Source organism: Culex quinquefasciatus, chromosome 1 (assembly GCF_015732765.1).
Source record: "Culex quinquefasciatus strain JHB chromosome 1, VPISU_Cqui_1.0_pri_paternal, whole genome shotgun sequence".
NCBI lineage: Eukaryota > Metazoa > Arthropoda > Insecta > Diptera > Culicidae > Culex > Culex quinquefasciatus.
Window position 1 is genome coordinate 11,540,040 of NC_051861.1, and position 23,329 is coordinate 11,563,368.

The window sequence follows — 23,329 nt, forward strand, 5'->3', positions numbered from 1 at the left end:
TGTGCGCGCGTGTGTGTGTGTGTTGGTTTGAGCGTGTGCGTTCGGCAGGAGTTTCTGAGACGATTGGTTGTTCGTGCGGCGAAGCCGCGCTTATTTCGAGACAGATGATTCGATTTTATTTGTTACAATTGGAAGCATCGTACACTTTATTTGGGCTGGGAATAGTCAATTACAAAACAAACGCTTTTCTAGTGGGTTTTTCGCTAGTGTAGAAGGTGTGTGTGTGTTTGTGTGTGCACCACAACGGTTAAGTAAACAATTACAAAAAGAAATACTAGAATCATGAACATCTTTGAGTCAAGAATTTAAAAAGAATAAGTCGCTAACGATAATTACGAGGATCAAGTTCGCTCCCTTTTTAAACGTGTTTTTTTGTGTGTGTTCGTGTATGAATGTGTAAATGTTCCTGGGCGGTAAACAATGCGCTAACAGTATATTCGCGTGAGTAAAATTCGCCATTGTTTTCTAACATCTTTAAAAAAATGGTATATCGCGCGTTTTCTGATGGAGGGTGAATTGGCAGCTGCTACTTTACGTACTTAAACCGAGAGAAAAGTTGGGAAGATTCACTGTGTGTGTTTGCTACGTTGAGAGGGGTTAGTTGGGTCTGTTTGCCTGTCCTGTTATAATATAAATATTTATATAAAAATTGTAATTACGTTCTGTTTTTTTTTTCTGTTCTTCTCCAAGCATGCAAAGTTGCATTGCGTTACTCTCTCTCTTTCTGTGTGGTTTTCTTACTTGTTTTAAGAAGCATCAAAACGCACTCTCTACAGCTCTCTGTTTTTACCTACTTATCAACGGTGATTTGTAATCTTAAGAGGAGACACGACAATTTACGATTCCGCCTCGATCGGGGGCGTGGGGGTGGTGCTCGAGTCGATCACCTTCTTTGACTTGATTTCGGCGGCTGCGTCCGGAGCGGGGGTGGTGGTGCTGCTGGTTGTGGAACCATTCTCGACACCGTTACCGTTGGCCGCCGGTTCCTCCGTGGTGTTGGATGTGGCCGTGTCGTTCTCCTTGTCGCTGTCGCCCTTTTCTTCGTGTTTGCCGTTGCCGTTGGATGTGACTACGGCCTCCGCCGCCGGTTCAGCCTCACCGTTCTCCGGCACTCGGGACTCTTCCTTGCCGTTGACTGGCGTAGCCTCCTTGGACACGCCGTTTTCGTGGGTGCCATTCTCCGTCTTTGATTCTGTGCTGGTGGTGGTGGTCGTTGTGGAAACCTCATCGGCGTCAGACTTTTTCTCCTCCGGCTTGGCGGCGTCCTCCTTGGCCTCAACAGCGATTTCCTCAACCGGTCCAGCCGTAGTTGTTTCTTCGCCCTTGGTCTCCTCGACAGGCTTGGTGGCCACCTCCTTAGCTTCGGCCTCGGACTCGGCAGGCTTCTTTTCCGCTTCAACCTGTTTGAAAAGAGACAGTCAATTTTGGTCCAGTTCGCCTCCTATCAACCAAACCCACCTTTTTCTCGGCTTCCGCCTTCTTCACCTCCTCAACGAGCTTCGCTTCCGGCTTGGCCTCGGCTTCCTTGTCAGCGGACGGTTCGGAATCCGTTTCCATCGACTCGGCGGCAGGAGTTTCTGCCGGCTTCTCGACGACCTCAGCTTTCGTCGTTTCCGCTGGGGCTGCCTTGGCCTCGGCTTCAGCTGGCTTCTCCTTGGCCGGTTCCGCCTCCGCTGTGGACGACTCCACCTTCGGCTCTTCCTTGGCGGGCTCCTCGGTCGAAGTTACGACCGCCTCCTCGGCGGGCTTCTTCTCGGCAGCTGGTTCAGCTGAAAATCGAAAAAAAGTTTTGATTATTTCTAACAATCTTGCAGGTTTTATCCAAGTTAAACTCACCAGCTTTGTCCTCTTCCTTTTTCTCCGCTTCCTTCTCCTCGGCGACCGCCTCGGCACCCCCATCGACCTCCATCTTTTCCTCCTCAACCACCTTCTTCGCTTCAGCTGGCACCGGTTCCTCGACCTTCTTCACCTCCTCAGCTGGTGCCGCCGCCTTGACTTCCTCTTCCTTCTTCGCTTCCTCAGCAACGACCTCCTTGGGAGCAGCTTCCTTGCTTTCGGCGACTTCCTCCTTCTTGTCCTCTTCCTTCTTCTCCGCCGCAGTGCTTTCAGTCTTTTCGGTTACTTTCTGTTTCTGGTTTGGCTTCTTCCGTTTCTTTCTTTTCCTCGGCAGCAACAGCTGGTGGTGCGGCAGCAGCAGCTTCGTCAACTTCCATCTTCTCTTCAGCGGGAGCGGCGGCTTCTTCCTTGGCAGCGGCATCACCGTTCGTCGCCTTGGCAGCAGGTTCGTCCACCTTGGCGGTCTCGTCCTTTTTGGCGGCGGCATCGCCGTTTTCGTCCTTCTTTACGACCTTGGTGGGGGGCTGTTAAATTGATTAGAATAAAAAAAATATGTTTTAAATTTTTGCTGAAACATTTTTCAAAATTTAAAACTTAAATCGAATCTAGTTGGCACTGAATTACAATACTTCCCACTGCGTGCGTGCACGCAGTGTGCGAAAATACTACAGATGGCAGCCCCCACAGCAGGTGGGTGTCTCGACTAGGCGAAAGCTTCCGTATTTGCCGCTAGGTGGCTTTCGACCTTTCTTAGCCAAGACAAAAACCAAAACAAGAGCAAGTTCAGAGTTGAAGGGAGAGGCAGAAAGAGAGAGTTGAAGAAAAAAAGTGAGAGGAGAGTGTTTGGGTCTTCTGGACTTGGCTCGTTCGTACTTTTTTCGCGCGATTGCTTTGTTTTTGCGATTGGGTCTTCAAACTTCGATCGACTTTTTTTTTTGACTTGTTTTGACGCATTTTTCTGGACGGCTTTGCTCGAATGTGATAATTATCACGTTTCAAGTACAAGCGCAAAACGGTGAGATTTTTACTCTTTATCAGTATTCTTTTTTCTCTTACATTTCAGAACAATTTTATCGAACTTGTAGCGGAGAAAGGCGCAGTCAAACGCAACAAATCGCACTCTTATCATCAACAAAACTGTCAATTCCCGCGAAAATGATAAGAAGTATTACAAACGTGCGTTTTTGACTGTTTCGCGTTCCCCCAAAACCAAGATCGGATTTCTTTAATTTGCATACTTTTTTTGAGCGTTTTTGACTGCGATTATTCTTAGGTTAGATAACTAAGTACAGAAATGATCTACTTTCGCTGAAATGAGCATTTCCCCGACCAAGCACAACAAAAGTCCCCCCGAGGTGAAGGTTGCGTTTCAGAGGCAGAGCAGATCATATAGAAGACAGTAGAATAAAAAGATACATTCTGTTAGATGACCCGAAATAAAAGCATGTTTTTTTATCTGTTGATGGTGATGGTGACAAAATGGCATGTTTTTTTTTTTGATGATTAGAATTAAGCGACTTGGAAAAGAACTTTTTCACATCACGAGAAGAAAACAAAAGAGTGTCCCCGCGTCCTAGTGTATGTGTACGTGTGTGCGTTCGTTTGTAAGTGTGAGCAGTATTTTCGGTTTAATTTGTTGCGCTCAACAACGAGAATCACCCAATTATGCGAGACGCCAAGAGCGAAACAAAACGACACAAAGCAACAGAGCAAAACGACGCAACGACGACGGCGACACCGACTTGACCGAGAGAGAGCGAAATTTTGAATAAACACGAGACCGATTGGTTGTTCTGTTGGCAAATCTTTCGATGCATCGATTCTGGCTCTTTTTTTTTCGAGGGGTGCAAGCGCGCGCGCTGCGCTCGCAGAATTTTTGAGATTTCTACTTTTTTCGTTTCTTTATTTCGTTTGAGGCGCGCGCTCGCGCCCGCACCTTTAAAAAGAGCCCGCCCGAATCAATCCATCGAAATTCTTTATTTATTTTCTCTTTTTTTGTTTGTTTGCTTTGTTTATCCAGGAGTAAACAAGTGGGTAGTTTTTATTCAAAAGGCTTCCAAACACTCACTTCTTGGCCTTTGTTTTCCTCTTACGTTTGCTTCATCAAAGTGGACATTACGAGAGAAGTTTGCTTTTTGACGATTTTTTTTCTTCTTAGTAACATCAACCTTTGAGATATCGTTTGTTTACTATAATACTAAGTACACTCAATTGCTGCAATTGTGTTAGTTAATTTTTGTTTCTTTATTGTAGACAATACTTATTCGTTTTTCTCCTTTTCTCACACGAGTCTAAATGTAACATTAAATGTAGAGTTGTACTAGAGGTCGGAATTAGCTTCCCCTTTGTTGTTTGTTTATGTTTGTGTGTGTGTGTGTGTGTGTTTGTTTACCTTTTTGCTAAACATCAATTTTGCTCTCTCCTTCTCTTATATAGAAATAATTCACTTTGATTTGATTGTGATACTGGAGATTGATATTTCGTGATTCTCTTGAAAAAGATCGTTGTGAAAAAAAGTTGGGGGTGGGTTTCGCAGAGTAAATGTAAGTCGTTTCACAAACGAAAAGCGAACGAAAAAAATAAGTACCTAAGCATATATAAAAGTTGGTGTAAATCAGGTGGATGTTTCGATTGCTCTCAACAACGACGACGACGACGAATTTGTGACGAGAACGAGTTCTTTTTCTGTTCTTCCACAGTCCAGAGAGTTCAACGTCAATTTGTTGTTGTTCAGTGTCTTACTTCGTGTAAAATGTGTGTGTGTATGTGTGTGTTTAATGTGATTTCTTTGTACGGGGTGGTGAGAGGGGTGGGGTGGGATCTTACTGATACAAAATTCACTTTCTGATGACCGATCAAACTTTAACTACGTCAAAACTTTTCAGTTACCATTACCATCTAAATGTAGCGTCCAACATTACTAGTACCACATACAATTTTGTCAAATTATGTGCGTTTAGAAATAATGGAAAGAATAAGAAATATTTAGTGCTTATTGGGATATACCTGAGCTTCGTCCTCTTCCTGGGCCTCGTCAATCTTGCGCTTGGCGCCGGCACCGTTGGCCGACTCGACGATCGACTCGAGCGGGATGTCGGCAAAGGACTTGACCACGGTGAACTCCTTGCGGTCATCCTCGGACAGCTCGGCGTTGCCGGGTCTCTCCAGCACGACCACGTTCAAACCAGCCTCCTTGGCAGCCTTGGCCTCTGTACGAACGAAACAAGCAGAACCCAAACGAAGGCCAACGTTAGAAACCACGTCTCAACCCCACCGCGAACCCAACCCCCAACTTACCGGCGACGACGTCGGTCAGGAAGAGGGCCTCCTCGGCGGTGGCCTCGATGTTCTTCAGGATCGCCTCGTAGCTGTCCTTCTCGGTCTTGGCGCCGATCTTGGTGTCGTAGTGGCCGGCCAGATACTTTACCAGATCGCCCTGCTCGCTGTGCTCGAACAGCATCTTCTGGGCGTCCACGCTGCCGCTCGAGTAGACGTAGATCTTGCGACCGCCCTCGGTCCACTGCTCCAGCGCCTTCGAGACGTCATCGTAGACGCTACACAGTGAGAAAAAGAAAAGCACAAACGCGTGATGACTTCACCAATCCAAAACACAAGACTCGAGCACTCCACACTTACTGTCCCTTGATCGAACCGTCCTTGTAGCCCTTGGCCCAGACCAGACCCTGCAGGGTCTTGAGCGAGCCAGTCTTGGCATCCCGGGACGTCTGCCACTCGACGTACTTGACAATGTCCGGGATGATGTCCTCTGAGTCCTGCGCAAACAAAACGTTTAAGACAAGTTCAACATTGAAACAGTGGAGAGCCTTACCCCGGCGGGGATCGTCAGAGCGCCCTCGACCTCAGCCTTCTTGTCCTCGTCGGCCTGCTCGCGCAGCGCGGCCACCACCGTCTTGGTCGCGTCCTCGTTCCAGTTCGCCTTCAGGTACTCCTCGACGTTCTTCAGCGCGTACGGGAACAAAGTGTCCTGGAATTGGAGAGAAACGGAATCCATTAGCATCAATAGCTGGGTAGAGATGAGTTGAGTGGGGGGGAGAAACTGCCTTCGTAAAAGTTTGTTGAGCAGCGGAGAAGACGCACGCGCCAGCAGTGAATAACGGAACCGATCTTCAAGTGGAACGTTTTAAGGCACTTGTGCCAGAGCGGCACGTGTGGCACACTTGGGCAGGAGATTGTACTACATTAGAGGAAGGTGCATTTTGGGGGGGAAATCAAAATTGTTGGCGACTTTACTTAGGTATTTCCGAATTCCACAACATGTTTACGACCAAGTTAGGTTCGAGTGGTGGTAATGGAAATGCACTTGACATCGGTCACGATGCCGCAAAAATCCGCTCCAAATATTATTCAAATCTTGTTGATTACGGTTCTGCTAAAAGCTAGTAAAATTAGGCGCAATATGTTTGATTAGCTACTAATGGATTTTCAGTCTGTCCTGGAATCTCAGGAATTTGCCTAGAATTTGCGTCTATCCACATTGTATGAGATTTGAAATGAATACACATCATTAAAATCAACTAAATTTTGTGGTGAAGCTAAAAATACAACCAGTTAAGTATTCTTTTAAAAGTTGCGTTTCATACAGTATGTCCACGCAGCCATCCTCCCTTGTAGATTCTGTGAAATGTATTCCGTTCTCAGAATCCTCTCTTCGGTAAACATAACACAGTAGGGCTGGCCGCTTACCTTTTTTTAACACATTTCTGCTTTTTGAGTGTTTTTGAAACCGCCCTGAGTCAGGGGTATTAAAAAACACCCAAAAAGCAAAAACTGAACATTTGGTTTATTGGACCTTTTTTTAAAAAAAAAAACTCCAGATTTGAGCATGAGCGTAGGGACGTGGCGTTACATCGTGCTGGCATCTGGTTTTTTGAAGTGCAAGTGTGGAAATGTGCTGAGTCATCGTCTAAAAATAGACGGCGTCCTATCTCGCCCAGCAAAATGAAGTCGATAAAGTAGTCGGTTTCGATGGAGAAAAAGTGGAAAACGTGGCCTAAAAATAGCGACGCCGTTCACTGTTTAACCTCTAAAGATCCCTACTTTATTAGTCAATACCGGCGCCCTCCCGAGAAGCCTGCAGTTCAACGAAAGGTTGAAATGTTTGTCCGATAGTTGAAGTTGCAGACTCATCAAGCATGCAGCTTTTCGCTATATACCTGTTGATACCGCATGAGACCGTTGAATCCACAGCATCTCCTTCAAGCATCACGTGATTAATATTTTTTGGGTTAGTAGGATAAGGTATTGACTTTTCGATGCCTCCCGAGCTACGATGCTATGAAGAGGACTTTCATAACAGACCCGTCGGCGAGCCTTCCGAGCAACGAAGCTATTGGGGAGGTCTTTCTGGTTAACGCACAAAATCACTCAGCATTCGAGCATTACATAGAAATGGGGTTTTCACCGTAAAAAATAAAACCTTATTCGAAAAATGTACACACAATCTACCCGACGCCGTGCCTTGCGAGCAACGTTGTTATAGAAAAGGGCTTTGAAAATCACAATTAAAATTACACAAGCACATAAAACACAAATTACTCAACGAAAATACAGCACAAAAAGAACACCACAAAAATCCAACATCCCGGCACTGCTGCTAACACGATACTCAGAATCCTCTCTTCGGCAAACACAACACAGTAGGGCTGGCCGCTTACATTTTTTAACACATTTTTGGATTTTCTCGAATGTACTGCAGTTGTTATGTATGATAAGAAAAAAGCTTGAGGTGTAATCTAATCACAAGACATTTTATCATGCTTTCACCGAACTGGCTGCATTTGTGATTTATGTGTTCAGATTTGAGATTTAATTTCTTCTATTTAAATCTGATCGAGATAAATTTACTGAAATATGCACAGCATATATTTTCCGATACAGTCCAGACTCGACTATTTTTTTTTTCTTTTCAAACATCCCAAATTTGAATACAGTCCAGACTCGATAATAGTCGGATAATCAAAACTTCAGATAATCGAATCACAAAAAAAATGTCTTATTTTTTATTGTTGAGCTTTTTTATGAGCTGTAAACTACTCAAAAGTGATTTTTTTGTTTTTTTTTTTTTCGCGTATTTCATCCTAATTCGTAGCATTGCAGCTCGAAAGGCACACCGACGGTTATTTAAGTTGAAAGATGTTGAACGTTCACACAATTCAAAGACACCGTCGTTGTGAAGGCACGTTTTTACACGATCAAACCAGTCCATCTCATAGCATCGAAGCTTGGGAGGCATCGACAGTCCAAAATTGCATGTTTTATTATGTTTCTGCGTAAATTTTGTAAAAAAAAAATCAAGTTCAGTCGCGCAAACTTTTACCACACGAGGCGCAATTCGTCGCTGACCTTGGACGCGGAGTTTGCACTGGTTCTTCACGCATCGTCTGGAACCGAAAAACGTGAAGCGAAAGAGAGAATCGTCGTTCGTTCTACCAAGAACCCATAAATTAAACCCGACGTCGCTTCTCTAGGGTCCGGCACCACAATGTTGTGATCATTCGTGGCAAGATCTTGACAGGCTTCCCAGCCGGACCAACGTTGGTAAGTTGACCCTAAAACGCAAATTCATTCAAAAATGTTTCACGGAACTTTGTGGTCAGTTTGAGTCTCGGAGCAACCAGGCAGAACCAACAAAGAAGTCCAAAATTTGGCCGTTCGCCAAGGATTTGCACACGGATCAGGTTTTCTAAGCTTCCGATTACATTTTGCGCGCAGTAACCCTAAACTTTGCTCCCGAAAGCGAGCTGATCCCTTTCGCGAAATCTAACCACCTTCTTTTCACGCCGTGTGATCGTTGAACTCTGCAAGCTAAAAAAAAACATATCTGGAAGTCGTTGGCGTCTATCGGCGCGGAATGTCGGACCTTCTTGGGTCGACCCAGCCAAAGCTAAGGGCCACCACACTACCAGCAGGAAAAAAAGAAGCAGCGCACACAATTGCGCTAGTGCGCTGAAAAAACAGGTTTTCACCGGTTAGTCTATTTTTAGACCCGGGGAGGCGGCAGCGAAGAACTAACATTGTGGATAGCCGCTTCCCCTCGAGTGCCGGGTTGTGTTCCGTGTGCACACACACACACGCGCGCGCGCGCAGATCTGGCCAGGGGTCGTTGGAGCTTGGGGTTTTTTTTATGTTGTGGGCATGGTGGAGCCTTTTTATGTTGTTTGCGTTGCGGTGGTGTACTTTCTCGCTGAGTTGGGTGAAGAGCTTTTATGGGTGTGCGAGACTTTTCATCGAATAACTCTGAACTCTCGGGTTAGTTTGCAGTAGGTCCTAAGCGCCTTTTGTAAACCAGCCGAATTTTTGAAAAACTGTGCATATTTAGAGTTTAGTTGGGAAAAGTTGTGGCAAATGGAAGATGGCAAGATAATCTAGTCTGGACTGTGGGGACAGGGGTGGCAGAATGGGCCACCCTTGATTTTGGGCTTTAGAATGGATTTCAACCAACTGTAAAGCAAGAGTCTTATATAGGACGTCAAACAACATCACCACACCGAAAACCACTTTTGATTTCATTGTATTTTTCGAATTATGAGCAAAAATGTAAATTTATTGACAAAACCACGCAAATGTTGTTTATTTCGAGGTTCTTAAATAAGCTTTCTCGAAAGGTACATTGTTTGAAAAAGTTTGTTCAATGTTTATAATATTACCAAGAGCTAACAAACCAACGGAACCTTCTAATCATTTAGAGGCTTGGTGGTGGAAGTGTTAAATTAAAATCCACTTGGGGGCAGAATGGACCGCCCTTTTCCTGCCTTATAAAAACATTCAAAAGTTATGAAATTTTGGTTAAATGGATTATATCGCTCCTGGTAGGTTCACAAATCACGTTTAATGCAACATTAGTTGATTTTTGCCTTTCTTACTAAAGAAAGGTATAGGTTTTACTTTATGGCTGGACGTCATTTTCATCTTCGTGAATAAGGCGATACAGCATGAATATTGATCGAAAAAGTCGCAAAAAATCACACTGCATTGATTTTCGACGCTCTATCGATTCATCTTGACAGAACCCTCGAATTTTGAGAAATAAATTCCGTGGGGTTCGAGTGATGTTCGTATGTTGTAAAATTTTGCCAAATTTTGTGTCGCGTCGTTCTCAGCTCCCCTGAATCCGATTTTGATTCTTCTGAATGCAGATGAAAGCTAGTGTGCTGAACCTGGGCGAGTTGCCGCTCAAATTTCGAAATATCCATCTGTTTGCGGATGTGGACAGACTTTTTAACAAAATACACAGTTTTCAAATGAAAATATGGTAAAAATTTTCATTTTCATGTCTTTTTTTTAACTCAAAAATTGCATTTTTCGAGCTCTTCAACCTCCCAAATTTTCATCCAGATTCATAATATGGTTCTGGAGTTAGAACCGTTTGATTAACCTACCATAAGAAAAAAAAATCCCTAAAAAAAGGTAAAAGCCCACCTGGTGACCTTCGCCAACATTTTTCGCTGGAATGGCTGGACGTCATTTTCATCTTCGTAAATAAGACGATACAGCATGAATATTAATCGGAAAAATCGCCAAAAAATCACACTGCATTGATTTTCGACGCTTCGTCGCCATGTTGTCAAGTTGAGCTTCGAATACTGGCGCTTGAATGCTGGCGCATATATGTTTTGGCTCGACTTATACTCGTTTGTAGTAGCTTGTCTACCGATGTTTCCTTCAACATGTAACATGTAACATGTAGGCTTCATTTTGTCGTGATTTCGTATGGTTATTTAACAGAGTTCATTGGATTCCAATAGGAGCTTTCTAAGCTTCTAAGCTTTATATCGTTTTCAAAGTTTTCAATGTTCGCAACGGCATTGGCTATCTACCTAAGGTTTTCGCGGTTGAGTGTGTAGTGATGCGGTTGTAAAAATAGCTATCTCTGGCTCTCTCACTTTCGTAGATGCTGAATGGCAAGCTTCCCACTGTGCGGTTAACTCGATTTTGCTTTGCGCCTGCTTTGTTCGGTTTTTGGGCTCGTACCAAAACTCGACAACTAAAACCGCAGTGTGCGTCGTCTTTGGCCCATGGGATGCTTGCTATGCTCGCGTTTGTCATAAACGCTTGTTTGATTAAGAATTTGTACGATTAAAAATATTCTTTTGGTGAAAATTGCGCTTTCAATTTCTTTTGGAAAACACATCATTAATAATACCTTGCTTTCATCATAAGATTTTTTGTATCAAGTCGATGTTATGAATTGAAAGAAGTTAAATTCTTTAGTAAGAAAGGATTTATCTCAACCCTGGTGGGATTAAATCGGATTTTTAGTTGTTTTGATGCTTATTTGTAAAAATAGTGTCTTATTTCATCATATTAAAACTATTTTCAAAAATGTTTGTTTTGGTAAGTGACTGTTGGAAAGGTTCGTTTGATCATTTATTATCTCCTTTCAACGTTTTATTAGACAAAATGGCTTGTTTTCGAAGGTGGCCCATTCTGCCCCGCACCCTGGAAAAGATGCCGAAAAAAACTTTTTTTTTTAAGTTGCCCAAAAATAGTTTTAAGCTAAACGTTTTCATCAACCAAGTATACAACATTGAAGGGAACATCCCCAAGCATAAGCCTACCCCACTGAATTCATAAATTTGTATGTTTTTCTTTGGTTTTTTTGACGCATTTTACTTAGGCGGGCCATTCTGCCTGAAAAAAAATGCATTACCGCTCTTTTGGCAGCACTTGCTGCTCCTGCAGAAAACATTGAAGAGGGCGTCGCGACGCTCATACAACCAAGCAAGCTGTTGGTTGCCAGATGAGCGGCGGTATTATAAATTCTGTATCATTTTTAATATTTGACGAATCAAAGTTGTTCCTTGGAACTTTTAGAAAGCGCAAAAAGACGATAAAGGACTCAAAACAGATAAAAACCAAAACGTTTACCCCTACACCACGGGTCCCGGCACAATAAGTTGTTTAAATGGATGGAGTTAGGAGCAAGTAACCTGCCAAACATACGAGAATTTCACCTAACACTTTTTCCGGATAAGATTTCAAAAGAACTCAGTATTCATTTTGTATTTCATCTGGAAAATATTATGCATCGGTGGTTCCCTCGTTATTTTTTGTTCAGCCCAGTTAACGAGCAACATTCGGTTACTGGGCTACGTTTTCAGCCCAGTTACCGAACAACTACTGTACTTGAAGTTCACATCTGTGTTTGGGAAGTTCATGATTAGAGTAAAAATTGATGACACATTCTTCCGTGACGTTACAACGGTTTGACGTTTATTTTTTCAGTTTACAGTCCAGACACGATTATCTGAAGACCTCGAATAATTTTTGATTGTCTATATTGGGTATAACCTCTAAACTGCTGTTTTACGCATAATTGTCCCATGTTCAAAAAAGTGCAACTCTGAAGTTTTTTTTTAAAAAAAAAAGGTCCGGTGAACCAAATTTTCAGTTTTTGCTTTTTGTGTGTTTTTAATAACGTCATGATTCGAAATCCGGACATTTAGTAGCATATCATTTTTGTTATAGCTGGCAAAAAATCATGTAAAAAGTTGGAAATGTAGAAATATCATCAGGACGTAGCATAAACAGTCAGTTTCAAGAAAATACATGCAAAATATGTCTTTTCTAACAATTTTTCATCAGAATTTTAAAACTAAAATGACTTGTTGTGCTTCGAATCCCGAACAATGATAAAAACTGATTCGAAATCCGGACACTTTTGCTTCGAATTCCGAACACTCGATTTTACTTATGAATCGCACAAATTTGTACTGAAATGTTAGTGAATGGCATTCTTTAGGTCTCAAATAAGCTATTAACAATCGATAGGTTATATAAAAATTTGCTAGAATTTAAGGAAATCGAAAACATAAATTTCTGCTTTGCTTTCCCGGTGCTTCGAACGCCTATGAAATATTTCTAGTGAAATGTTTCGCATTTTTGGTAAACTTATGATTTTATTGTATTTGATTGTTTTGGCATTAACTACAGCGTTCAAACAAACTTTAAATGAAAGTTGATGTTGGAATTCATCAAATAACACAGTTTTGACATTCATAATGCGAACTTATATCCAAATAATTGATGAAACAAGATGAAGTGTCCGGGTTTCGAAGCGTCCGGGAATTCGAATCATGACGTTACCTCTGACTCAATTAATACCTATTAATATTAACCCTGACTCAAGGCGGTTTTAAAAACACCCAAAAAGCAAAAACTAGAAAATTGGTTTATTGGACCTTTTTTTTAAAAAAAAGCTCCAGAACTGAAAAAAACGCGATTGAAATTTTTCGACCGATTTTTGTGTTCCTACGCATAATTGTCCCGCAGGTTCCTATTCGCCCTATGTGTGCCTAATCGCCCCCTTTAGCAGTTTATCACCCTTATTTGTGATTCTCTTACTATACAACAGGTTAACTTCATAAAACTAATGATTCCGTGTAGGGACCATCCATAAACCACGTGGACACTTTAGGGAGGATTCCCAAAAAAGTGTCCACGTGGTTTATGGATGGTCCCGTAAGATAATACTTGGTGGGACTTGGCGTTGTTTTTGATGAGTTTCCGAACATAGTACCAGATTTTGTGTTTTTTTTTTAAAGTACAAGTCAAACTAAACTAAAATGTCATTAAGTCAAAATCGTCAAAAAATTACATGGGACAATTATGCGTAGAACGGCAGTAAACTACGCTAAAATGATTTGATGCAATATTGGAAAAATGCATTTTATTTTAATAGGTAAGGTTACCAACTGTACGGATTTTTTCCTTACCATACGGATTTTCGAACCTCTTCGCGGATTTTTAACAGGCCGGAATTTTTGTAGGGAATTTTACGCATAATACGGATTTGTACGGAATTTTAACAACTTTTTAATCATTGAATTGCTTTTTTGATTTGCGTAAAAGAGGTTTTGGGTGACTCATCACACAAAACCTTCGGACGCCTAGAAATGAGCAGAAACTTGCAACAGAGACCACAAAAGACCCGGGTGTCGTAAAAGTGGATTGCTGTGCTTTTTTGCTTTTTTGATTTGGTCGAAGCTTTTGATAACTGGAAATTTTTATTTTTCTGTAAGTTTGATTTAAAAAGGGAGAGTTTTCCAGGGTTTCCTCAGTTCAAACTTGATTATCAATATGACCTTACTAAATATTTTTATCCATTTCCAAAGGCTTTCTTAAACTTGTGAAAACATTTGAACATTTGAATTAACAAATCTAGAGTTTTTTTTAAAGGTCCTATAAACTGTTGGGTTTCACATGTTATAGGACCTTTTCAATAAAAAAAAACTCGGATACGGATTTTTGCTCAGCAAGAGTTGGTAGCCTTATTAATAGGCAATCTCAAATTTGACTAAACTGGGGTTGTAGAACTAAAATTTTATTCGCAATTCGCAATTTTCAGTGTAAGAACGGGCCTTGACCCGACCAGGTTCCCGACGAACACGCACTGCCCTTACACCTACATCTCACCCTTGCTCTGAGTCAGTACGAGCAACACGCTAGAACACGCTTTGAGTGTTCGTGCCAGGCATGCACACCTTCTTTTCCGGTTACGCATTTTAACTCGGCCGGGGGTGGTACATTACGTAGGGTTTGATGCAAGTATAAGCGCGCCTAACCATTTATAGTGTGCCTATAAACATTTAAGCAAAAACTGTTTATTTCTTGCATTGTAACGTCACGGAAATCCTTAATCTACCCAGTTGAATCCAAGGGAAAATTTATCCTATTTTCCGGATATGATCAGCTTTGGAAAAATGGTTCCTGACCACCGGAGATAATTCGGGTTTCCGGAGATGGTTTTGAGATGTTTTTTTTTTTTTGCCTGAAAACACGATACTTCGGTTTAGTGGAGTTTATATTTCACTTGCGTCAAAAGTCAAGGTTATAAATCTTTGAATGTTTGTAAAAGTTGGTTTTACAAGCCTTAAAATATACAGAATTCATTCACAATATTTATTTCTCCATTAAATTAAGATTTTAAAATTTTCCCACTGGTATACTGCCGTTCTAAGCATAATTGTCCCATGTCAGTTTTGGACGATTTTGACTTTATGACATTTTTAAGTTTAGTCTGATGTGTACTTTAAGAAAAACACGTAAAATCTGGTACTTTGTTCGGAAACTCATTAAAAACAACACCAAGTCTGTTTGTCCCACCGTTGTATTTCTACGCATAATTGTCCCACCAAGTATTTTCTTACACGGAATCATTAGTTTTACGAAACATTATTTCTTGTTTACCTGTAGTGTAGCAGGAGGATCAAAAATAAGGGTGATAACTTGCTAACTGGGGTGATTAGGAACACATAGGGCGAATAGGAATCCACGGGACAATTATGCGTAGAAACACCGAAATCGGTCGAAAAATTTCAGTCGCGTTTTTCTCAGTTGCACTTTTTTGAACATGGGACAATTATGCGTAGAACGGCAGTATACTAGAGAATGTGTCTGATGCAATTTAGGCACTACTTGTGACTAGTTCAAATTCGTGTTAGGGATTAAACGCCTGAAGATGAAACACCCTTTTTCTTCTCGGTACGTGCCATTCAAGTATCTAAAGTTCTTCGTCATGATGGTTATCGTTGTAGCATTAACACTGGACCTATTACCAAGAAGTCTTTGGCATTACGGTTATGTTTACGACATAACAACATTGCAACATTTTTGATTTTATAAAAAAAATCTCAAGTTATGAGCCTTTGGCTAACGTTTCAGCGAACAACCTTAAAGAACTAATCAGAGTTCGTGATGTTCTCGAAATTATGCTCGCAGAAAAATTGAAGATTTTAATTTTTTCAGACCCCTTGCAGAAACATGGTTTAGCAGCAGCATCACACAAAAGCATAAGCACAACGCGAGCCCCAGAGTGCGACGCCCCGCGGCAACAGAAACGGAGAAGAAGAAAAAACCGGTTCCAGACCGGAGACGATTTAGCAGGCAGAGATAAAAAGCCGGCCGGCCGGTCTTTTTCTTGGGAGTCACCACCAGCCAGCATGCTGCTGCTGCTGAGATGCTGAACAACAACCTACGCGCAGCAGCTTAGAAGGGTGTAACAGAGAGGAGGACCCGGAAAAAGGTGTCGATTTCTGCAGGTAGGATCGTTTCACAAAAAGGATCTCTTTTTCGGGGGTTTGCTTTAGTTTAGTTTTCTTAAGCAGATTAGACCACCACCACGTGGTGTGTGAGGATAATTGGGATGTTTGAGCAAGGGATTTTTAATTGCAGGGTAATCCCGGATCTACGGAAGACCTTGAACATAATTTCTTGAGCGATTTAGACTCTGTACAAAGATGTCATTGCCACCCTTTTTGCTCGTTCCATTTTAACCAGCAGGCCCTTCATGCTTTTCTCTAGAAGGCAGATGTTTTTATGGTTTGTGTTGAGGCTGGAGTTACGATCGAAACTCGAGGAGTTGGAAGCAGGCGGCACTCAACACTTCTCCTCCACTCGAAAGTTAATTAACAATACCGTGTTCACATAAATTATTTCCAGCCCGACAATACGAACCAGCACACACACACACACATAGAGCTTCTACAGGACCGAAATGGGCGTCCTCTCCGGATCCATTCCAGCTGCTAGGCGAACATTCGAAAAGGGCTTTCCGAATTTTATTGTATTTTCAAGTTATTTCATAGCTCGATTCTCAAAATCAAACGTAGTTGATTGATATCACATTCTCGTAAGACCTTTTGAAATGTTACTACAGAACTCTTCATCTAATGTAGCTGTATGAGATTGTGTGTTGCCGTTTGCGTTTCGCCATCCCCATATCGGGGGACGGGGACTTGTGCCGATGTGAAGAACCCCATTCCACCTTCATCATTCCAGGGCGAGGAGGATCGGAAACGCCAAGAAAGGTGGATGTTGTTGGCGCTCTTCTCGGTGGCTCTTTCTGAGGTTCGTCGTCTTGTTGATGGAAATTCTGAACCATCACACAAACACAACCTTTGGACAGTTTCTTCGCTTACCACCCACCAAACGAACTTTAAATTGCAGTTAATACAATTACATCACATTCATTCATTCGCTCGCGAGCTCGCGGAAGTACTTTCATTTTTCAAAACTCGCCCAGATAAGCCTCCCCCCTCCAGCGCAATGAATCAGAGAGAAAAGTGACCGTTAGGATGCCGTTCATACATTTATGTATGACGAAGAAACTTGGTCCACCACAGCAGAAGTACACGGTGCGGTGGCGGTGTTGACGCCAACCCGGGGAAAGAGATGGCGGCGAAAGCTAGTGGTGGTGCTCGAAAATTAACGGTACATAGTAGTTTAGTTTGCATTTTTTTACCCCTCTGTAGTCTTCTTCTACACTGTTTAGATATCCGGTGTACCGGTGTGTGCAGCAATGTGCCGGTTGGGCAAAGTGAATTTTAATCGGGGAATAGAAAATTCTCACGTGAAATTTTGTAGACATATTCAATGAATACACTGAATTTGTAACATGTGCAAGGACACTTCGCATAGACGCCCCTGTTCTCTTCATGTCTCTGGGGGAAAAAACGACGAAAAACTAGGGTTATTACCGTACCTGCAAACACCCACGTGATTTTTTTACACGAATTTTAGTGCTACAAATACCGGCGCATAGAGCAAAATGGTTACGCTCCCCAAGCGCCGAAAATTTGTAGCGGGTGTATGGACACTTCGCATAGGCGCCCTTGTTTCCATCACGTCACTGAGGGTATGGAGCGGCGCTAAATTAATAAGCATGCCACCTCAGTCCAACCTGAACCTGCAACTCCGACAATATTGGTCTTGACATGTCACTTGAATCTTCGAGAATTTTGGCCTTGATTTTCTGTACTATCGACAAACCGAAACTGCGTTACGAACTAAAAGAACGCTCTCTAGAGTTGCATTCCAAAAAGAGAAAAAAAAACTCTGGCTGCACTTATGTTTTTAAACGCTCATAAGGTCGTTGCAAATATTTTACAAAGTTTATGAAGGTATCTCATAATAGCACAGGAACTTCTAAATAGGAGATGTCTTGATATTTACTTAAGGAGGTAATAGACTATGGCAAACAAACAAACAAGATTGCACTTTTTGTGTTTGACAGTTTGCCAAACTCGCAAACAAAGCCAAACGTATGCATGCTGACGATTCTGCTCACAAATGCAGGCAAACTGCCAAAAAGTTTGTTTGCGAGTTTGTTTGTCATAGTCTGATACATCCTTTAACTCAGATAAATTATGTTTTTTTTTCATAAACTTTTATTAGGTCCTTTTCGGTACTGGGACCTGGTTAGGATCGAGTCGGCTTCTGTAATTACATTGTTCTTAATGCTAAGAATAATTACAGCGGATCTTGTGTGTAAATGTTAGTGGGAGGGGAGCCGATTACCAGCGGCCTACTCGGGGTTAGTAGGGAAGGGATTGATGTTAAAAGACAAGGCGTGGGAAGGGAAGGTGGATTGTGTAGGGGTCTTGATTGGCTCTGCTGGCCCTTGCTTTTGTCCTCAGCCGCAACTCGGTGTCCAGCTGCTGGGGCGATCTTGCTTTGCTTCCGGTGCAAACCAGAAACGACGGCTTTGTGTGAAGGCGAGTTATACTAACTGAAGGAAAACTAACTGGAGGAAAACAACCTGAAGAAAAACTAAAAGGATATTTTGGAATCTAAGAGGAAATGATAGATCGGATAGAGAACATCAAGGTCTAGTTGAGATAACGCGTCTCGCATCGGGATTTCTGGTGGTCTTCCTCGGTCCCTGAGGGTATCTTTCAACTTAATTCTGTGAACATGGTGATCTGGACACGCCCAAACGAGATAGTCGATGTCCTGATAACCCTGGCCACAGTCGCATAAGGTCGTATCACTCATGTTGATACGATAAAGAGCCTTGGACGAGTAATGGTTCGACATAAGGCGGGACATCGTTCTGATGAATCCACACGTCAAGTACATTCCCTTGAACCAGGCTTTTCTTTGCACCTTAGGTCGTATGGAATGCATCCAACGTCCCTTGGTGTCGTCGTCCCATTGTTTTTTGCCAATCCAGAAGCGCACGCTGCTTTATCACTATTAATTTTTATGTCTACGGCGTAACTGTTTTCAAATTAGTTTAGCTCAGCGAGAGTCAAAAAGCTATAACACTACAGCAAACAAACTCACACTTTTTGTCAGTTTGCTTGCTTTGTTTGTTTGCCTGAATTTGTTTGTACAAAATTTGTTTAATGTCAACCTGCATACATTTAGCCTTTGTAGCGAGTTTGCCGCAAACAAGTGTGCGAGTTGGGCAAACTGTAAAACATGAAAAAGTGCGCGTTTTGAAACGGTTTGGTTATGACTCCTTCACAAGACATTCACTCGATGATGGCATGCTAGGTACTTGAAGTCCACATCCGTGTTAGGGAAGCGCTTATTCGGTGATCAATTTGCATTGCATTCTACCTTCCTGTCAGTGTGAGGAAAACGCTCAATTTGCCTGCAAATTCTCTACATTTTCAAAATTTGGTATTAACAGTAAAACTGTTTTGAGAAGTTGAAAGTGTGGGCTCGTGCATAGATCACGTGGCCTTTTTAGGGGCAATAAAACTTAAATGCCATTTTTAAATTCAAACTTTCGATAAAAATTCCTCAATTTAAAAAAAATCTTTCCAAAATGTGCCCCAAATTAATTACCGCATTTCCCTTCTCCCCTCAACACTAGCCGTGCAACACACAAAGCACTTCCTCTCACCTTCCCCACACACCCGCCAACACCGGGTGCGTACTTTTTCAACACAAACACTCTCACAAAACTACAGAAACGGCAGATGCAACGTCGACTCCGTCGTTTTCTTGATATCCGCCCTATGTGTCGGTGTGTGTGTGTGTGTGTGCCCGCCACCAGCACAAAAAAAAGTTGTTTACCAGTGTTGCCAGCGTGTTTGCCGGCCGGCTTATTAATCTTTTGTTTGTTTTACAGCTACCAACTTCTACCGTCCTGACAGATAACGGGAGATTAATCTCACGCGTGATTGTTGATTTAGCAGGCTGCTTGGATTGATTCGCAATTTTTCTTGATTTGCAAAAAGCTGCCAACACTGCCACCGGTGGCGGCGGCGGCGGCCGTTGTTCCGGGTGGGCAGGTGGTGGCAAACGCATGCACACAAGCAAAGAAGAAAAAACGCCGGTTTTTTTTCTGATGATGATCCAGAAGAGATGCTCCTTTGTGTGTGAGTGCGTGCGTGTGTGTGTAAATTAGATCCTTTACCCAAAAAAAAAAGAAGGATGAGAAGGAACAAACGGGAAAAAGAGAAACAAAATCATATTCAAGGCTATTCGCAGAATTCCAGCGAAAAAAAAAGAGATCAACCATTTTGTTGGTGGCGCTGCTGCTAGACATCAAAACGTGAGAGTGGCGGAGCCGGAGCCCCAAATGCGATCGATGGTCCCGGCAGCAGCAGCAGCCACCACAGCAGAAGACCGTTGGAGAAATCATGGAGAAGAATCGAGAAACAAAAATCGAGAGCACGATGCACAAGCCTCCATTTTTGTTGCAAGAGCAACGTCTACTTGAAGTCTTTTTTTAAGGGAATGTTCCGCAAGGGTCTACCCGGATGCCGGCAACGGAACGGGTTTTCCGTTAAATTTACGACCCCCCCTCTCGTCATAAAGAGGGGAAAAGCTCAGCAAACTTTTACGAAGACAAAAGAATCACAAAAATGAAATAAAAAAAAGTTCACATTCTTCGGACGAAACCGGAAGTACTCACCTTGACGAAGCTGATGGACGAGGTGGTGCCCTCGATGTCGCAAATGATCGACTTCGCGGCGAGGATTTTCTCATCGAAAGTAACGGCTGCCATCTTTTTTTCACCTTTTGTGTGTATGTGTGTGCACTAAGAGCAAAAACTCACTGGTCCGGGAGGAAAACGCTCGGAACAGAGGGAAAAATCGATAATTCTACACCCGCAAGAGGAGGTAGACTTTTCAGCGCCTGGCAGTGTTGACGGGGACCGGGTAATCGGTTCCGGAGCGCGGACAGGAAGCAGCAAAACTTTCTTCTTCTTCTCAATTCACTCACACCGCACAAGAAAAAAAACCGTGTGTGTTTCGCACAAGCTGGGCTGGCTTTTACTCTTCTTCTTTTTTTTTCCTCCTTGGCTGAGAGAAAAGATGGAACGAGAACGAGTGAGAGGCGAGGACGTCTAACCGGGTCGATGGCTTCCTACAGACTGAACGCGGTCGACCGTCCGTTGGCTTGGGGTTGCTGAAGCGTTTCGAGCGCGCGCGTTTGTGTGTGTGTTCGGGCGCTGCGCGCGCGTTGAAGCGTTCTTTTTGGAAGGGTTGCCAGCCTGAACACCTGCGAAATCAAGATACAGAGGGAATTTGCTAATTGGAATGGAAAAATGTTACCAATTTGTTCTTGTAAAATTTTGTGAACTGACGTTCAATTTGTTCAATAATCACAAATAATCGAATGATCTTTTGTATCAAATTAACAATGGTGTAAGAACTGCTAAGCAGAAGATTACGGACTCCATGTCTATTTGGCAATACTTTCTTATTTATTTCAGTGTTTCAGTGTTATCCGAAATGTAATACATATCTTGGGTTAGTTTTCAAAACGTCGTAAGAGCCAAACCCCTCAAGTGGGGAAAACCGATGAACATGTTTTCGACCATTATTTTAATTCTTAATTATATTGTTTATTGCGAGATAAAATCACGTTTCTCCATCGCTGTGAGTGACAGGAGATAATTGCCGCCTAACTGCCGCAGTGTAAAAATCAGAAAGTTGAACTGAAATTCTGCGTTGATTTGGTTGTCAACTTGGTTTGTTTTGAATATTTTCCAAAAAGTCAGCTGAAAACATCCTTTGACAACAGCCAAAAATTTGTTCTGCGGTTGTCATGCGACTATTATCTTGCGGTCGTATCACCGCGCGTGAACTCTAATTATTAACGCCCGCAGTAATATGTAATTGGTTTTCAAGAGCATATTTTTAGTCAAAATCATTGCTTTGACTAAAAGCTATGGTTGCCATATCAAGTGAATTAAAAATTTAAAAATTAATGTGGTTTTTAGCCTTGTTTTACCACACCAGGTTGATTAGACCTTTTACATGAGCAAATTGTTTCATACGTCCCTGTACTTGGGACTTTTTGGATGACAATACGACCATTGGCAAAATTTATTTATTTTATGACTAAACTACATTTAAATCAAACATTATTATTTTGAACATCGTTTCAACACCCCCCGCAAAGAGAGCAGTCGATTTTAAGAGATTGGGAGAAACATCGCAGAGGAGAAAGGTCCAACTGACAGATTTATTCTCCCTCTCTCGTGTTGGCTCATACACTGTAACTGAAAATCGCACTTTGCTGAGTTCGTTTTCGCACCTCCCCATACTATTTTTTCAGTTCAACCACAGAGAACAGATGTACATCTAGGCTCTAACTTGTGTGTAAACACTGTTGCGCTTAAAAAGTGCGTTGCATACAATCTTGCATCAAAGAAATTAGAGTGTGCAGGACACGCTTGACGGCGCCACCGACGACGCGTCACCGTCGCGGCTGAGAATACTTGACTTAACAATGAAAAAGGCTCAATAATTCCGAAAGAAAATAAATGCTAACCTCGTTTGAATAAAAAATTCCCTTCTGTATCATTCCAGTTGACTAAAAATAATGCAAAAATGCATAAACATTAACGAAAACCTAACAGAAATTTCATTCAAAAATGATTTTTCAAGCGACAACTTAAGAGCGAGTCTACGAACAGGGCATACCCCTTTGTATTACTGATTGTCGAGGGAGACAGATTGGCCGATGCAAAATAAATCGGCACTGGCAACGTATGTTTTGCGCTTGCAACACTGCCAGTTTTGCTGGGCGTAAAGGGCGGTTGGTGTCCAGCACGTTTGGTGTCCAGAAACATTGGCCAATCTGTTTGCCTTGTCAATCTGTACTTTGTATGGGACGTCGTTTGGACCTCACCAATCTGCCTGAAATTTTCAGTGGTTGTTTGTACATATAAAACTAGCATCTGGCCAAAATATGAGCACTCTAGGTCAACGGGAAGTGGGGCAAATCGGGACACAAAGTTTGAAGGTTCAAAAACGTCAAAAATCGTAAAAAGGCTGTAACTTGGGCAAAATTCAATTTAATTTCAAAATTCAAAATGCATCTGAAAGGGCTTAGAAAATGCAACAAAATGCAGGGTAGAGCATCCCAATTGGTTGAATCTAAAGAGAGTTATTGGCATTTTAGTGAAAAAATAGCACAATTTTCAAACTCAAATAAAAAAGTCCATCCAGATATCAACTCGGTTCGACCTGCAGCTTGTAGGGGACATCTGGGACTACCATCTGAGACTGAGAACGCTTTGGGTAAGGCAGTTTAACATATTAGATAGACACTTTTACTTTTAGTGATTTTTTTTATTGTAAATTTTTGCTCGGGGACCCCTTAGATCCCATTTTCTGATGATAATTTTATCATATTCGTATTCGTATTCGTATTCATATTCGTATAACTGAACTTACGTCCTTTTTCTATGAGCGTATGTACATTTTTAAAATTATCAGTACTT

The 23,329-nt window shown here is 42.2% G+C and overlaps 1 protein-coding gene across 1 annotated transcript; it reads right to left on the reverse strand.

The window, feature by feature from the left end:
* Window positions 1-367: 367 nt before the first annotated feature.
* LOC6041722 (enolase-phosphatase E1) lies at window positions 368-20,986 on the reverse strand. The gene is given in 9 exon segments (XM_038266981.1): window positions 368-1,400; window positions 1,459-1,769; window positions 1,837-2,191; window positions 2,193-2,360; window positions 4,843-5,045; window positions 5,134-5,390; window positions 5,473-5,609; window positions 5,666-5,821; window positions 20,507-20,986. Coding segments are annotated over 9 exon segments (2,244 nt in total). The 5' UTR covers window positions 20,600-20,986; the 3' UTR covers window positions 368-836.
* Window positions 20,987-23,329: the final 2,343 nt, after the last annotated feature.